This window comes from Schistocerca nitens, chromosome 5 (genome assembly GCF_023898315.1).
Source record: "Schistocerca nitens isolate TAMUIC-IGC-003100 chromosome 5, iqSchNite1.1, whole genome shotgun sequence".
Classification (NCBI taxonomy): Eukaryota; Metazoa; Arthropoda; class Insecta; order Orthoptera; family Acrididae; genus Schistocerca; species Schistocerca nitens.
The window spans coordinates 16,721,035-16,740,026 of record NC_064618.1 but is presented as its reverse complement, the minus strand read 5'-3'; the positions used below and the strand labels follow the sequence as shown (position 1 = coordinate 16,740,026).

The 18,992-nt window shown below is 42.9% G+C and overlaps 1 protein-coding gene and 1 non-coding gene across 8 annotated transcripts in view; both read right to left on the bottom strand.

The window, feature by feature from the left end:
• The window catches only part of LOC126260094 (kinectin-like), a 353,744-nt gene that overhangs the window by 86,232 nt on the left and 248,520 nt on the right, over positions 1–18,992 (bottom strand). For 6 of the 7 annotated variants that reach the window (XM_049957309.1, XM_049957310.1, XM_049957312.1 and 3 more), the window contains 2 exons: positions 6,319–6,414; positions 5,631–5,723 (listed from right to left, as the gene is read on the bottom strand). In XM_049957309.1, coding sequence (XP_049813266.1) covers positions 5,631–5,723; positions 6,319–6,414 — 189 coding nt within the window. The remainder of the gene's footprint in view (positions 1–5,630; positions 5,724–6,318; positions 6,415–18,992) is intronic. The other variant, XM_049957313.1, reaches the window with a different exon arrangement.
• Positions 12,430–12,504, bottom strand: Trnat-ugu (transfer RNA threonine (anticodon UGU)). Its single transcript has one exon. It is a non-coding gene; the product is annotated as a tRNA-Thr (tRNA).

The window sequence follows — 18,992 nt, the reverse complement described above, 5'->3', positions numbered from 1 at the left end:
CGACTCAGGTCTTTCAGTGCTCTATCAAACTCTTCACACAGTATCACATCTCCCATTTCATCTTCATCTACATCATCTTCCATTTCCATAATATTGCCCTCAAGAACATCACCCTTGTATAGACCCTCTATACACTCCTTCCACCTTTCTGCTTTCTGCTTTCCCTTCTTTGCTTAGAACTGGGTTTCCATTTGAGCTCCTGATATTCATACAAGTGGTTATCTTTTCTCCAAAGGTCTCTCTAATTTTCCTGTAGGCAGTATCTATCTTACCCCCTAGTGAGATAAGGCTCTACATCCTTACATTTGTCCTCTAGCCATCCCTGATTAGCCATTTTGCACTTCCTGCCGATCTCATATTTGAGACATTTGTATTCCTTTTTGTCTGCTTCATTTACTGCATTTTTGTATTTTCTCCTTTCATCAATTAAATTCAATATTTCTTCAGTTACCCAAGGATTTCTATTAGCCCTTGTCTTTTTACCTACTTGATCCTCTGCTGCCTTCACTACTTCATCCCTCGGAGCTAACCATTCCTCTTCTACTGTACTTCTTTCCCCCATTCCTGTCAATTGTTCCCTTATGCTCTCCCTGAAACTCTGTACAACCTCTGGTTTAGTCAGTTTATCCAGGCCCCATCTCCCTAAATTACCACCTTTTTTTGTAGTTTCTTCAGTTTTAATCTACAGTTCATAACCAATAGATTGTGGTCAGAGTCCACATCTGCCCCTGGAAATGTCTTACAATTTAAAACCTGGTTCCTAAATCTCTGTCTCACTATTATATAATATATCTGAAATCTGTCGATATCTCTAGGCTTCTTCCATGTATACAACCTTCTTTTATGATTCTTGAACCAAGTGTTAGCTATGATTAATTTATGCTCTGTGCAAAATTCTACCAGGCGGCTTCCTCTTTCACTTCTTACCCCCAATCCATATTCACCTACAATGTGTCCTCCTCTTCCTTTTCCTACTATCTATCGAATTCCAGTCACCCATGACTATTAAATTTCCGTCTCCCTTCATTATCTGAATAATTCCTTTTATTTCATCATACATTTCTTCAATTTCTTCGTCATCTGCAGAGTTAGTTGGCATATAAACTTGTACTTCTGTAGTAGGCCTGGGCTTTGTGTCTATTTTGGCCACAATAAGGTGTTTACTATGCTGTTTGTAGTAGCTTACCCGCACTCCTATTTTTTTTTTATTCATTATTAAACCTACTCCTGCATTACCCCTATTTGATTTTGTATTTATAACCCTGTATTCACCTGACCAAAAGTCTTGTTCCTCCTGCCAACGAAATTCGCTAATTCCCACTATATCTAACTTTAACCTATCCATTTCCCTTTTTAAATTTTCTAACCTACCTGCCCGATTAAGGGATCTGACATTCCACGCTCTGATCCATAGAACGCCAGTTTTCTTTCTCCTGATAATGACGTCCTCTTGAGTAGTCCCTGCCCGGAGATACGAATGGGGGACTATTTTACCTCCGGAATATTTTACCCAAGAGGACGTCATCATCATTTAACCATACAGTATAGCTGCATGCCCTCGGTAAAAATGTGATGTATGAATATCAATGTTTACTCACCAAAAATTAGAAGGTGTGTGTGTGTGTGTGTGTGTGTGTGTGTGTGTGTGTGTGTGTGTTTTATACTCTAGCTCATCAAAGGATAACTTCAAAAGCTAGCAAGTTCTCTTTATTATGCATATGTATATCAACAACTCAACATCTGCTTTTCAGCGAGTGTTCTCCTTTAAAGAATTTACATTCCACTAGAACTTTCGTACAACAAATATCAATGTTTACTTCTCAAAACTAGGCTAACTTTGGGACTAGCAAGTCACCACACTACCATTTAGGGTGAGCCCACAGCTAAATGAAGGCACCATGGATGTTCCTGACCTCACAAAATGACCACAGTTGGTCTTATTAGGTTTTTAACTCTGAACATAATTTTTATCGTCTCAGTCAAATACCCATAAACTTTTCTGCCATTTAGTACAATGCATTTATGTGCTCTCCTTTCTTCCACTTTCTCATATAATGCATTCCTCTCCTCCAACCCCATCTTCCTCCCACCCTATTTCCCACCTCTCTAAGTCAGCACATGTCTGCAATATGAACTGATTTTAGTAACATGCTATGTACCAACAGACTCTGTTACCATGAATTTTATACTGATATGCCAGAATTTTTCTATTGTATAGCTACAGGCTGAATATTTTTATCTCAAAAATTCTCGTCAGTTATCAACTGTGAACACTCAGTCAGGCGTTATTAGGCTGTCAAAATTCTGTAAATAGTTTAACCTATTGTTTATCTATTTTAACAAGTAATTATCATTCTTTTATTTTACTTTTTTAAATCTGAAGGAGATTACGCTCAGAACTAGTCATCAATTATTTTTGTCAAGCAACAGACTGTTAAACTTTTCATATGAATATTGTGTGTGTGTGTGTGTGTGTATTTCCATCTCAGTATTTGGAAAACATACATGGTGGTGAAGTACATCCTGAATATTGATACTTTTCAGGGAGAGACAGCTGCACATTATATTTATCGTTCTTAATTGCTGTAGTAGCATCCAACCTACAGTGAAGTGAAGGCTCTTCTTCGTAAAGGCAAATGTTATTTGAGCTAGAAAATAATTATTATGTGAAACAAATACTAACAAAGAGATAGAGGGGCTGGCCAGTACTTACCTCAGCTCAGTACAGCCGATAAAAACACAAAAAACAGAACCAAAAATTTACGTCCCTAGCTTTCGGAACAAATGTTCCTTCATCAGGGAGGACAGAGGGGAAAGAAAGGGAAGAAGGGAAAGTAGATTCAGTTATTCACAACCCAGGTTATGAAGCAACAGGGAAAGGAAAAAAGGGGGGGTAGCAAGGATGGAGGCATGGTTGTCAGAGGGAAGCCAAAGATATTCTACTGTAAGTACTGTGCCAGCTTCAAACCAAAGAGGATGCATACAGAAGTAAAGAGGTATATAGTATAAAGATAAACACAACTATGTAGGATGAAAAGATGCGTGAATGGCTAAAGAGGAAAGGGAAAGAGGAGAAGACTGAAGAGTAAATGGGAGTGAGGTTGTTTAACATAGGTTCAGTCCAGGGGGATGGCGGGATGAAAGGATGTGTTGGAGTGCAAGTTCCCATCTCTGCAGTTCAGAGGGACTGGTGTTGGGTGGGAGAAGCCAAATGGCACATACAGTGTAGCAGGTTCCTAGGTCCCTAGAATTATGCTGGAGGGCATGCTCCGCTACTGGGTATTGGACATCTCCTAGGCGGACAGTTCGTCTGTGTCCCTTCATGCGCTCAGCCAGTTTAGTTGTTGTCATACCGATGTAAAAGGCTCTGCAGTGCAGGCATGTCAGTTGATAAATGACGTGTAGTTTCACACGTGGCCCTGCCTTGAATTGTGTATGTTTTACCAGTAGCGGGGCTGGAGTAGGTGGTTGTGGGGGGATGCATGGGGCAGGTTTTGCAGCGGAGTCGGTTACAGGGGTAGAAACCGCTGGGTAGAGAAGGTAGTCTGGGAATATTGTAGGGTTTAACAAGGATGTTACGGAGGTTAGGGGGGCGACGAAAGGCAACTCTGGGTGGTGTGGGGAGAATTTTGTCAAGGGATGATCTCATTCCAGGGGTTGACTTGAGAAAGTCATATCCCTGGCGGAGTAATTTGTTGATGTTTTCGAGGCCAGGATAATATTGGGTGACAAGGGGGATGCTTCTGTGTGGTCTGGGGATAGGAACATTGTTGTTGGACGGGGAGGAATGTATTGCTCGGGAGATCTGTTTGTGGACAAGGTCTGCAGGATAGTTGCGGGAGAGGAAAGCACTGGTTAGGTTATTGGTGTAATTGTTGAGGGATTCGTCACTGGAGCAGATACGTTTGCCACGAATCCCTAGGCTGTAGGGAAGGGAGCGTTTGATGTGGAATGGATGGAAGCTATCAAAGTGAAGGTACTGTTGTTTGTTTGTGGGTTTGATATGGACACAGGTGTGGATGTGAGCTTCAACAAGATGAAGGTCAACATCCAGGAAGGTGGCTTGGGTTTTGGAGAAGGACCAGGTGAGCTGAGGTAAGTACTGGCCAGCCCCTCTATCTCTGTTAGTATTTGTTTCACATGTTTATATGAGATTTTCCATTAATCATTTAAAATAATTATTATAAAATGTAGTGTGGCATTTATGGTTTTAAATGTTAATGGAGAGAAACTGTAATAAAATCTGATGTGTATTTTTTACAGTAATATAAGTAGAAAACTTTGGTAATATTTCTACACAAGAAAACATGGTAAAATGCAATCCATACTTTTGAATATAGGCATTGTTACCATGCCACCACCCACTACAATGTAGCTACATCGGCAGGTGTTATAAAAACCTGTACAACAATGACAAACTGCAAACAACCATGAAGAAATGAATGGAATGGTGGTTTGAGTGGTCCGTGTTGTAAAGTTTAGGTATAAATTCAATAAATATAATGGGCAACTGGTTTTATCATCTAACTAACTTGATAACAAGCCGCCAGTTGCCTCTGAGAAACTGGATATTGTCAACTGGCTAAAAACAAACAAACAAATGACCAAATGACTGTAAAGGGACAGAATTATTAATAATAATGAAAGCTTGAGAGAACGAATGTGCAGTGAAAATTAACCATGATTAACGCATTATTTTGTACATTTTAATATAACTTCTAGTTACTCGAAGGACAGTAGTGAAATTGATTCATTGTCAGATTTAAGTGGTGTGCCTCTGTCCATGGCATGACCCACTGTCTAAAGTATTGTTTTCAAATGTTTCCTTCTTTTTGCTTTATTAGGTAATTTTTTATTTTGCAGTGCCAAGTGTGTATGGTGGAATACATTTCTTATGGGTGTAATTCATCATTAACTCTGTAACTACGATATCTATATATGCAGCACTGTCACTATTACTACAGCTGTCAACACCATCAACATCCCAGATCTTGCCATTAATGGCAGAAGGTGACATCATCAGTCTGTAAGACAAAACAGTCTGCAGAGCATGCACAACTGTAGGTTACACGAATTTGCAGAATAGTGCATTTGAGCCAGCAACACTATCCTTTTGCCATTATCAGTTATTTTAATTGGGTCACAGCTTTCGAGCATTTAGTCTTTCTCCAGCTTTAACTGTGTACATACTTGCAAATAATGTGTTTGTGAGTGGCCAACGAGCAGCCACGGGTAAAAATTATTGTAGCTTGCTTCACCTGAAGTTCTGTGAGCCATGTTACTCGCAAGTGCATACATTGTTGTGAACACATAACAGTGTCATCCACAGAGAGCCAGAGTACCCTTTCCGCTTTCCAAATAGACCAGCAGCAGGTGGTTTGTGTTGAGTGGCCTATACACCACACGTGGGAAATGGGCCCATGCCTTGTCTTTTTTAGCATTATACTTTTGTAGTAATAAGAGAATGGTATGTCTTCAAAAGACAGCCAATCAATGTTTATAAAAGATTTGATCTTGTTCAGATTAATAAGAGTATTTCTAATTACTCTGCTACTGCTAGATAATTAGTCTTTTCCTTTGTGAGAAACCACGTATCAGTTTCAGAAAGTTATTAAAGTATGTTATATTACCTCATCACCATCTATTTTTATGCTGGGAAAAATTCGTTGGAGAAGCAACCTAGTTGTTGTTTGCTGCTGCAGACGTATCTCAGAGGCCATTTCCTGAAACAGGTTTATCATTATAAATTAAACCTAAGGCTGAAGTTCGAATTATTAAACATAAATTACTACTTTTCATCAGCAACTGCACTCTAAAAAAGCAACAACATTTGTGTTGCAACACCTTAATTCTTGTCCTGAACCTCTGTCATACATAATTGAAAGACAGTATGATTTAATACAAAAATCACAACTGAAACTTCCCTGATTTTTGAAGACTTCACCATCAAATAATACAATGCAAATCACTACACACCTTTTAAGGAATTCCTGCAATGTCTACATGTCTCAATACATTTTTAAGGTGCTATCACTAATATATAAACTGCTACAATGTAATAATTTACTTGTACAGCTTATATACATAAAAACCATCACCATTAGTGTTGGAAGCATCTCAATGACAACTGAAGTACATGCTGTCCATGAAACAGATTACTGATATATTTAACTTGTGACTATGAAACACACTACACAAATGTTGCAGTTTGAAAGCTACTACGTAAAGAAAGAGTACATGCCTCATGCAAACTATACATGCGAACAATTCAATTTAGCAACTGATCACAAACAAATCATGCTAAATGAAACCACTTACATTGTCTAGATTTTGTGAGTCTTTCACTTTCGATTGCAGGGATTTTTCCATTGCTGAGAGGGCTTCCATTGCTTTCCAGTTCTTTTTTCGTAACTCCTACGATGACAAAAGGACAGCATATTAGGAGAATCCATAGGAATATAAAAATATCACTATAAACTTGTTAATTTGGTGACTGGACATCATTCCGCAGAAGGTCAATTAAATTTTGATTTTCTGAAGAAATGTAAGTAGAAAAATGAAAAGGGGCCATGGAAAGTGTTCGAGATCATTTTTAATACATATTAATTAAGTGAATTTATGGCTCTTTTTGGGTGGGATTTTGGAATGAATTTATAAGATAAATTGAAAATGACCTTTTTCATGACCAAATGTTGAGTACCTACTATGGATTCTCCTTTAGTTATACCTATGAAGTTAGTAGCAAGGCATGCAACAAGAAATAAACATTGAAAAAATCTAAGTAGTTTTAAATTTTTAGCTATAATACCACAGTTGTCATGCAATAACCTGGAAAGTAAAATAATGAATACACTAGGACCAACTGAAATGAGTAAGAGTGTTTTCACAGACACCAAAGACTACACCAATTTACCACAGAGATTTCAAAGTCTCTCCCCACAGGTCAGCACATCAAGTTGGCACCCAACTTTGAGCAATACACATTTCCTTTCAAATTTCTTGGTAGATTTGCTATAGTTCTAGAGTTCTCTGTATAAAATTTGAGTAGTTCTGCAGAATTTTGTGAAAAAACAATACTGCTTGACAAAAAGTCAAAATTGGGAACTAACAAATTTGAAAATAAATAAAAAAAATGAAACAAAAAATAAATGATTAAATGATCACAATTCTGAACAGCCCCCTAAGAGTACTACAGAAAGCCCAAGTGCCTTTTTTTCTGTAGATAAAATTTTATGAGATAAATGCAATAGTGGGGGACCCTTTTTCACTACTTGTTAAGTTTGTACACGACTTTCGAGAAATACACATTTTTTTTCCAGTTCTTGGCAGACAGGCTATGTTTCTACAGTTCACTGTACTAAATTTGAATAGTTCTGTAGAATTTCACAAGATAGAAGGATTGATATATTGGTATGTGTGCAAGACAGCAAGGTTTCAACACCCGCATGAAAACAGTCTGAGCCGAGAGTCGGTAAAATACACTACACATGAGTGTAAAACGGCACAGAAACTAAAAGTACCAAAATGCAGAAAGCTAAGTGTGTATCCACATGGAAGCATGAAATGACATATCATTCCAATATTAAAACATTAATTAAACATGAAGGAAGTGGTAGGAGGAGTCAAAACAATATAGCAGATGGATGTGGCTGGCTGGGGGGGAAAAAAAGAAGAAGAAGAAGAAGAAGAAGAAGAAGACCATTATGGATATGGATAGCTGAGGAGCTAAGAAGAAGAAGAAGACGACGACCATTATGGATATGGATAGCTGAGGAGCTATTATTAGAGATGGCCATATTAATTCATCTTTGGGAACTAGTTCACTGGTGATTATTCATTTTTCAGAGCTGTTCATTTTTACTTGTTTACCATGTGTGTTATATGGATTTAAGATAAATTTCCAGAAAAAATATTGAGTACACACAAATATTACTTCTGTATCTAAAAACAAAGATGCTGAAACTTACCAAAAGAAAGCATTGGTATGTTGATAGAGACAATAAAAAACACACAAACACACAAACACACACACACACACACACACACACACACACACACACACATATTTCAAGCTTTTGCAACCCAAGGTTGCTTCGTCAGGAAAGAGGGAATGAGAGGGAAAGACGAAAGGATGTGGGTTTTAAGGGAGAGGGTAAGGAGTCATTCCAATCCCGGGAGCGGAAAGACTTACCTTAGGGGGGAAAAAAGGACAGGTATACACTCGCACACACACTCATATCCTTCCGCACATATACAGACACAGGCAGACACATGTAAATGCAAAGAGGTTGGGCAGAGATGTCAGTCGAGGCGGAAGTCAGAGGCAAAGATGTTGTTGAATGACAGGTGAGGTACAAGCGGCGGCAACTTGAAATTAGCGGAGGTTGGGGCCTGGTGGGTAACGGGAAGAGAGAATATATTGAAGGGCAAGTTCCCATCTCTGGAGTTCTGATAGGTTCGTGTCAGTGGGAAGTGTCCAGATAACCCGGACGGTGTAACACTGTGCCAAGATGTGCTGGCTGTGCACCAAGGCATGTTTAGCCACAGGGTGATACTCATTACCAAAAACCACAGTCTGCCTGTGTCCGTTCATGCCGGTCATTCCCACATAGAAGGAGGGTGCTTTCACACGTGGCTCTGCCTTTGATCGGGTTACAGGACTACAGTAGGTGGAGGTGGGAGGGTGCATGGGACAGGTCTTACACAGGGGGCGATTACAAGGGTAGGAGCCAGAGGGTAGGGAAGGTGGTTTGGGGATTTCATAGGGATGAACCAAGAGGTTATGAAGGTTAGGTGGACGGCGGAAAGACACTCTTGGTGGAGTGGGGAGGATTTCATGAAGGATGGCTCTGATTTCAGGGCAGGATTTGAGGAAGTCAAATCCCTGCTGGAGAGCCACATCCAGAGTCTGATTCAGTCCCGGAAAGTATCGTGTCACAAGTGGGGCACTTTTGCTTCACACATGTGTCCACATCAAACCCACCAACAAGCAACAGTGCCTCCATTTTGACAGCTGCCACCCATTCCATATCAAACAGTCGCTTCCCTACAGCTTAGGTCTTCATGGCGAATGAATCTGCTCCAGTCCTGAATCCCTGAACCATTACACGAATAACCTGAAAACAGCTTTCACATTCCGCAACTACCCTCCCGACCTGATACAGAAGCAAATAGCTAGAGCCACTTCCTCATCCCCTCAAACCCAGAGCCTCCCACAGAAGAACCCCAAAACTGCCCCACTTGTGACAGGATACTTCCCAGCTTCAACTGTGAGTTGATTCTGGGGGAGACTATTTTGGATAAAACAGTAGTTTTTTGAACATAATCCATTATTTATTTTTCACAGCCACAGTCCTAATGGAACTGAGACACATTGTGTATGAGGGAAACAAATAGAGTACAATATTATAGAATGAGATGAAGCACACGGAGGTGAGATATGAGATACAATACTGCTATAAGAATTTGACGGAGCACTGAAAGACTCAAATTGAAGTGGAAGTGCCTGGCATATGGACAATGGAAGAAATGTGGGTTTTAAGGAGCTAATGTAGGAATTTTGTGTGTGACCATTTTGTAAACAGCCAAATACATCTGACAATGCTGGAGTACATTGCAATTGCATTTACCATGTAGCAGCACTTGTAGTGTATGCACAAGTCACATTATTTCTGAGCGCTCAGCAGCACATTGAACTCAGCACACTCAACATCGACATTCAAAAGCATGGTCCATGTGCCGAAGGCTTAAGTGTTAGGAAGTCTTTTCTGGAAGTATCTGTCTGCAGTGAAGCTTTGTATGGAAGTGAAACGTGGCCAATACACTGTTCAGACAAGAGGAGAGTAGAAGCACTTGAAATCTCTTGCTACAGAAAAATGCTTAACATTAGATGGGTAGATCAAGTACCTAATGGGGAGGTATTTAATCTGACTGGGCAAGAAAGTAATTTATGACACAGCTTGACACAAAGAAGGTATTGATTAATAGGATATATGCTGAGGCATCAAGGAATCCTCAGTTTGGTAATGGAAGATAGTGTGGGAGGAGAAACTTCTAAGGGAGACCATTGCTTGGCTACATTTAGCAATTAGTTACGCAGATATGAAGAGGCTCACACAGGATAAACTATAGTGGAGAGTTGCATCAAATCAGTCTTTGAACATCAACTTTAGTTTCAAAAAAATGTGTATGTATTTATTTCAAGCACACTGTTAGAACTGAACCACGCTGAAACTGTAAATTAATTTCTTTGTTTAATGTGGCAGCATAAATAATATTTTTACCCCCTTAAACCCCTTTTCAGACTAAAAAGAAAAGATTGATACAACAGTGCTACTAAACATACAATATCAGAAATTGAAATTTTTAATTATTTATATTGTTTTATCACTCTCAGGCAGTTTTAACTCTAGATATCACATCTGTAGGTGGTAGCTGGGAAAATGGTTGTCAGCAGCTACTGGCTGTTTAATCGTACGAGGGAAATTAAACACCTCCAGCAGACTGAAAAAACTGGAGAGAAAACAGACAGCAAATCCAGCTATGATAACCCTGGGAAGCAAGTAGTGGTTAAAATACATGGTTTCAAAATGGAATAAGTTCAGCACGAACAGAAGTAATGAAAAATGACCCAGCTATTTTAAGAACTAAGATTGAGTACACTGAATATACAGACATTTGGAGGGAAGGTGGAGTAAGTGGTGAACTTAATGAATATCTCTACAAAGTTATGAAAACACTCGTTGCCCTTGCAAAAGTCCAATCACACGTCCTGTTTCTAAAATATTATTTGGCATGTAGTATCCCATTTAAAGGGCTTACAACTAAAACTGATCTCTGAAGCTGTCAATCATATTACCCCAAGAACCTTCATGTTTTCCAATTCCATTAGTCCTCGACATCACCCATCTGGTCCTCCATAATAATATAATCCAACCTCAAACCATACGTGAAAGCCTCTACTCCTTTTGCAAAATCCTTTTACTCTGTAGCCACAATTTCCTGAATGCCATCACTGCAATAGAAACTCTCCAATTGGAACAGCATACCTGAGGAAAAGTGCTCCAGCTACTCCTGTCTTATGTCTGTGTGGGATAATCTACAGCTGAGATAAAGCCTATCACTATGATCCAATGCCTCATCAACCCCTCACAGCTTCCCGACTGTGCCTTGCTGACTCATTCCGCCTTCCACATTTCCAAAAACTTCCTCCACCTTGGTCCTCAACACCAATATCATAACACTATTGTCAATGTTCCTGCCAAAACACTGATCCTTATAGAAGTTTCAGTACTTTCTAAAGACATCACATTTAGCCCCAAACCGAAGTTTAACCATGCTGGACTTGAAAACAAGCTCATTTCCATTGCTCATTCTCTGCAGTGGAAAAATTTCTTCAACACACATTCCAGTGACAATAGCCAGCCACAGCTCCATACACAACATTGTTTAAAATAGGTCCAACCTCCTCCCTTTCCACTCAGCCACCACCTGGCAATCTTTCAGGAATTCCGTACTTCTAACCTGGCCTTTCCTAAATCCCTTCCCAGTGAGTCCAGCTCCTGTGGAATGCATAGCTGCCCATAACCTGAAAACCAATCCAGATTATATCATTGTTTCCAAAGACGAAGGCTCCACCACAGTGGTCACGAGTCACAGTCCGAAGAACCTGTCCCGCAAATCCAACATGAGCTCTAGCAACTCTTCAAGACCTTAGGTCTGTCCCTAAACCTGACACCTTAATCCATCTCCCCCTGAGCACCAGGAACTGCCACATCCTCCTACCTTCTTGCTACTCCTCAAACCTAACCCCATAGGTCCCCCTGTTGATTATCCCATTGTGGCTGGTCACAATGTTCCCACAGGTTTTGTCTGTTTGTTTTTCTTTTAGCAAGCACAAACAACTGGGGTCACACGTGCCCAAGTCAAAACTACAGAACACAAAGACAGAGAGCAGACTGACCTAAGAGAAGACATCTAAAAACAAGGACGTGAAGAAAGAAACCATACAGAAACAGAGGTCCACAACTAAAAATTAAATGGCCTTCGCCATATTGCTCAGAATGATAAAAAATAAAATGCACTCGACAGCCTGCGCATCGTTTGCTAAAACAGCCGATGACTCAGACAGCAAACCCAAGTGGGAACGTAAATGGTTTAAAAAAAAAAGAAAAAAAGAAAGGGCATTCCATCAGAAAGTGGCAGACAGTTAAAACTTGGGTGCAATGTGTACAAAGTGGTGGGGGAGCACCACTTAACACATGATGGTGCCTAAAAAGGCGGTGCCCAATACGAACCTAGTTAAAATGACCTCCTCCCCGCGGGAAGGCTGAGAGGAGGTCATCCAAGCCGATGTGAGAGGCTTAATAAGCCAAAGCTTAGCTACAAACAGGCGTTGATGTACTTCATTGGGGACATGTTGAAAATGTGTGCCCCGACCGGGACTCGAACCCGGGATCTCCTGCTTACATGGCAGACGCTCTATCCATCTGAGCCACCGCGGGCACAGATGATAGTGCGTCTGCAGGGACTTATCCCTAGCACGCTCCCCGTGAGATCCACATTCCCAACATGTCCACACCACTACATTCGTAGTGCGCCTAATAGATCTTTGCCCATCATACTCATTACTCGTGGCAGATTAATCTACCAAGTCCCGTACGAGTTCGGGCATAGCGTGTGCGTTCGCACAAGAAGGTCAATGGCCGGGAAGCCATGACCTGCATGGTCATCCAGGGTAACTGTTCTTTCAGGAAAAGATACTACCGTCATATATAGTTAAAATATGGCTTCCCGGCCATTGACCTTCTTGTGCGAACGCACACGCTATGCCCGAACTCGTACGGGACTTGGTAGATTAATCTGCCACGACTAATGAGTATGATGGGCAAAGATCTATTAGGCGCACTACGAATGTAGTGGTGTGGACATGTTGGGAATGTGGATCTCACGGGGAGCGTGCTAGGGATAAGTCCCTGCAGACGCACTATCATCTGTGCCCGCGGTGGCTCAGATGGACAGAGCGTCTGCCATGTAAGCAGGAGATCCCGGGTTTGAGTCCCGGTCGGGGCACACATTTTCAACATGTCCCCAATGAAGTACATCAATGCCTGTTTGTAGCTAGGGTGTCCATTTAATTATCAAGCCAAAGCTTATTCCCATCAAGGGAGGACCAATGGCAATGCCAAAGTGACACCACCTCCTGAAAGACGGCAACACAGAGATCACTGGAAGGAATATAGGAACTAGTGGGCTGCAGCCTTGGCAGCAGCCTCGTTTCCTGGCAGACCGACATGACCAGGAACCCACATGAACATCACAGTGGCTCCATCAAGAGTGAGCAAGTGACAGCTTTCCTGCACCCGTTGCACTAAGGGGTGGAGGGTGTAAAGCACACATAGACTTTGAAGGGTGCCAAGAGAGTCTGAGCAGATGACAAAACCGAAAAGCCTGTGTCGCCGGATGTACTCCGTGGCCCGATACAGGGCGAAGAGCTTGGCTGTAAATACCGTCAGTGTGCCAGAAGCTGATATCAAAAAAACTTTGGCACCAATGATGAAGGCACACCCGACGCCACTGTCAATCCGAGAGCCATCAGTGTACACAAAGGAACTATTGCAAAGTTCCATGTGAAGGTAGTGAAACTGAAGGCAATAGACCGAGGCTTGGGGTAGTGTCCTTAGGAAGCGAATGAAGGCAAAGATTAAAGCCAAGGTGGTGAAGGGTTCACACCCACCAGGAAAGATGCAGATAGTGTGAAGTTAAGCTGCCGGAGCAAGTGCCGAAAGTGGACTCCAGGAGGTAACAGCGAAGACGGACACGCCCCTTTCTGGCGATCAAAGGAATCATCGAAGAAGGAGATATAGGTGCGTGGCCAGGCACGGCAGACAAATGCCATGCATACCTGCTGAGGAGAAAGTCATGGCGGTAGGACAGTGGTAGTTCAGTAGCTTTAGCGTACAGACTCTCAACCAGGCAAGTATAAAAGGTGCAAGTGGCCAAACAGATGCCACGATGGTGGATAGTGTTGAGACGGCATGAAAAGGATGGACCTGCAGATGCATAAACAAAGCACCCATAGTCTAGTTTCGAAGAAAGTACCAATGAGGACATGTTGGACAATGAGGGACTGCGTATAGCTGGCTGACAGGTAAGACACATGGGAGGACCAAGAGTGTTTTCTATCGAGCATGAGCCCCAGGAATTTCACAGTTTCAACAACGCCCAAGATGTAAAGATGGTGGGAGAAACCAACTGCGCCACCAGAAATTCATACAGATGGTTTTGTCAGTGGAAAAATGAAGACGTCGCTCAGTGAGACAGGTCCATCGAGAACTGCAATAGATGGAAATATCGTCAACAAAAAGGGAGCCGGAGATGCACAGCAGGAGACAGGGCATTATAAGGTTAATGGCAATAGCAAAGAGGACAATGCTCAGGACGGAACCACATGTGTAAAAAGTACAGAGGATACCAGTTCTTCAGCAGGTGTCGTAGGCCTTCTCCAAATCGAAAAACATGGCACAGTCTGGGATTTCCGCAGAAAACCATTCATGGCATGGGTTGTCAAAGTGATGAGATGCTCAACTGCAGAACAGCGCGCACAAAATCCACACTGTGCAGTCGTTAGTAAACTGTGAGACTCTAGCCACCAGACCAGCTGGGCACGAATCATATGTTCCATCACCTTGCAAACACAGTTAGAGAGAGAAATGGGGCGGTACCTAGAAGGAAAGTTTCTGTCCTTACCAGCCTTAGGTATGGGTATGACTGTGGCTTCACGCCAACATCTACGAAATGTGCCCTCTGCCCAGATGCATTTGTACGTGTTAAGGACAAAGTGCTTGCCCACAAGAGAAAGGCGCTGCAACATCTGAATGTGAACAGCGTCTGGCCCTGGGGCGGAGGATCGGGATGAACTGAGAGCAAGATCTATCTCCCTCATAGTGAAGGCGGCATTGCAGCACTCACGATTCTGAGAAGAAAAGGGTATAGCCTGAGCCGCCTCCACTCATTTCCAATGGAGGAAGGCAGGGTCATAGTGGGAAGAGCTCAAAATTTCCACAAAATGGTGCCCCAAGGTGTTGGAGATAGCAATAGGGTCCACGATGACATTGTCTGCTACTGTCAGGCCGGAAATTTGTGAATGGATCAGAGAGCCATCGGAGGTTGACCCACACGACAGAGAAGGATGGAGCTGTTAAAAGAACTAGTGAATGAAATCCAGCTAGCTTTTTTGCTATTCCACAGAATGCCATGACACTCTGCATGCACCTGTTTATAACGAATGCAGTTTGCCATCGTAGGATGACAATTAAAAATGTGGAGAGCATATCTCCGCAAGCAAATTGTGTCACGGCATGCCTCAGTCCACCAAGGGACTGGGACACGACGTGGTAAAGAGGAAGTGCGAGGAATGGAACGTTTGTGAGATATTCCACCTGGTCATGACAATGGGAGAAAATCTGTTCTTTGAAGGCCACCAGGGAGGAGTAAAGCTGCCAGTCAGCCTTAGTAAGCTGCCATTTCGTTGTGCACACAGGTGAGTAGGAGTCAGCAAACAGATAGGACATGGGAAATGGTCACTTGAGTAGCTGTCAGGAAGAATGGACCACTTAAGATGATGAGCAAGCTGGGCAGTGCAGAAAGATAGTTCCAAATGGGACTAGGTATGTGAGGAGTCAGAAAGAAATGTGGGAACTTCAGTGTTAAGGAAGAAGAGGTTGAGCTGATTAAGAAGATCAGCCAAGAGGGCACCTCTCTGACAAGTTCTAGGAAACCCCCAAAGGGGATGGAGTGCATCAAAGCCACCGAGTAGCAGAAATGGAGGAGGTAGCTGCCCAATAAGCTGAAGGATATCTGCCCTGCTGACATCAAATGACGGAGGGACATAAATGATACAGTGGCATAAAGTCAGGTGAGGAAGGAAAAGACAAATTGCAACAGCTTGTGATGGGTAGTCAGGGAGATGGGCTGACTATGAACATCATGCCATATTTAGCAGCCTGATGCCCCAACGGGTGAAGGTCAAAACAAATCAGGAAGAAATGTGAAATCTCACAGCGGTCATGAGGACCCAACTTCGTTTCCTGAAGGCAGAGTACAAGGGGAAGTTGTGATGCTACAAGCAGCCATAAATCCTTTTTGTGGGATTGAAGGCCACGAACATTCCATTGGAGGAGAGTCATTATAAGGAAGAAAGGAAAGGATGGCAGCCAAGTGACAGCCAACAAAGATTCGCTGCTAACAGGGCACAGAAGCAGAAGGATCCTACTCCAAGTGATCCACAGAAGCATCAGCTTGCTTGTGGTGTTGCTCTGTGGAGTCCTAAGCAGAAAACCGGTTGGTGGTGCTCACCAGCAACTGGGAGGCCGGCTGGGCTAAGGTATCATGTGGCGACACTGTCGAAGAGGACCTTCGAGAAGTCAAAGGAGAAGACTGTTTCCCTTTGCTGGACTTCCTTGAGCCTTTCCAGTTAGCAGAGGAAGACTCTGATGTTTGTTGGCTGGAGGGACATAGAAGTCTCCAAGGGGGTACTCTTCCTGTCCTTTCCGGCCTACCGGTTGTGTAGCTGGTGGCTTGGCCCCTTGAGGTGTGAGTTTGATGCTTGTTGCACAGCTGGACGAGGGGATGGCAATGCTACCTTGACACTGGGCGATTTCATAACCTCAGAGCTGAATTTGAGGTCGCATGTCTGTGTGGCCATCTTCTTCATGGAGCGAGGGGTTACAAGAACAGAACTATAGTGCCAGATGGGAGGGGTAAGGCACTTTTTCATTTATCAGGATCTCTGGGACAGCCCACTCATCAAGGTACATGAGACAATCCTGAGAGGTGGTGGCATGGCCGCCACTGAAGTTGATACAGCGGGGAGAAGTAGGAGGACAATCGCCCTTGGGCGCATTCCTACCACAGGTTACACATTTGACTGGGTGTTGACAAGACGTTCTAGTGTGGTTGAAACGATGACACTGGAAGCAGTGCATAAGGTTCAGAACATACAGTCGAACTGTGATAATTTCATAGCCTGCTTTGATGTTGGATGGAAGTACCACTCTATCAAAGGTGAGGAAAAGAGTGCGGGTGGGCACCACGGAGGAATCTACCTTTTTCATTACATGATGGACAGCAATGATACCCTGATCAGATATGTCTGATTGGATTTCGGCCTTGGTCAGACATTCGAGCAACCTAGCGTAAATAACACCATGGCAAGAATTCAGAGTTCTACGGGCCTCAACAGGAACAGAATAGCCGTGAAGCGAGGCGGCAAGCAGTTGTTGTGCTTGAGAATCAGAAGTAGTCTCCAAAGGCAAAGTTCCACTGTGTAAACAAGCACACAATTTCACAGGACTGGCATTTGCATCAACACCTTTCTGAATAATAAACAGATTTACAAAAGTGGTTCTCTGAATCGTTAGCCTCATTTCGTTTACATTTTGTAGAGGTTGACTGTAAAGATGATTGGCTCATTGCAAGAATAGCCCCCATGAGTGCCAGCATATCCAATGGCATGCTGCTTCCAACTGGGGGCCCCCTTCATAAGGAGCCGAACCCACCTCAGGTGACTGTTCACACCTCCCAAACATATGACAGAGGGACCAATTGGCAATTTGGGAAGATAGCAGCTCAGACAATCACCCCTCCCTGGACCTGGCCTGTACCAGGGGGTGTGTGCGAATCCTACCTGTCGACCCAGGGCTGGCAGTTACGCGTTATCCAGTAACCTGTTTCACATCAGACACGTGGGCCGGCCGTCAGGAGCGCATAGGGAGGAAGAAGAAAAAGAGGAACCTCAAACACCAAAGTGGAGGAACGAGATGAGAAGGGAAATAAAGAAAGGAAAAGGGAACGAAAAACAATGGTGAGGCTGTTCTTATGTCAGCGACTGACAAAGTGGAACTTTCCCAGTAACACTCCAGACATGTTCCTCAATAGAGGGGAAAAAGAATATCAAGAGGATAGACATAGAGCACAGAAGGGAAAAGATGTTGGAAAGGCTGGGACTCTGTGGCAGCCAAGCTCCCTGGGGGCCACAGGCTTTGCTGACCAATACCTCCGAACTATTGTCCATAACCTCCCATCCTATGTTCAAGACACTGTTCACTTCCTTCACTCCTCCTCCACAATTCCTATACTGTTAGCACCAGACTCCTTATCAATCACTACAGATGCGACATCCTTGTACACCAACTTTCCCCATGATAATACCTTTCCCAATATCCTACTGGCACCAAAACCACCACCTCTTGCCTAAACCTTCAAGCCAACCACATACTGAACCACAATTATGTCACTATCAAAGGCCAAATCTATAAACAAATTCGTGGAATTGCCATGGCACCAACCTATGCCAACATATTTTTGAATCATCTGGTGGAATCCTTCCTACCTAATCAACACCTAAAACTGCTTGTCTGGCTCAGGGTCACTGATGACATTTTCATGATCTTTACCCATAGCAGTCGTGACCATTGCTCTTTCCCCCGTAACCTCAGTTCCTATTCCCAACTCCGCTTCACTTGGTCATTCTCAACTAAACGAGCCACCTTGCTAGATGTCTATCTCCCTCTCTCAGCTGCCTCCATGAATATGTCTGCTCATATCAATTGCACCAACCACCAACAGTACTTCCACTTCAACAGCTGTCACCCATTGCATGTCAAAAACTGTCTCCCTTACATCCTCTTCACCCTTGGACATCATATCTGCAGTGGAAAGAAGGTGGTGTTGAACTATATTGATAACCTCAGTAAAGCCTTTACTGAAAGAAAATTTCCTACCCAGCTCACCCATAAAAAATCTCCCATGCCATCTCCTCCTCTGACACCAATAACCTTGTTAACTAGCCACTGATCAGCTCTCTCTGACAACTCAATATCACCCTCACTATGAAAACCTGAATCACATACTTCACCAGGGCTTCAACTGCCACTCCCCCTGACCCAAGATGAGGGATCTCCTACCCAAATCCTACACACACCATCATATGA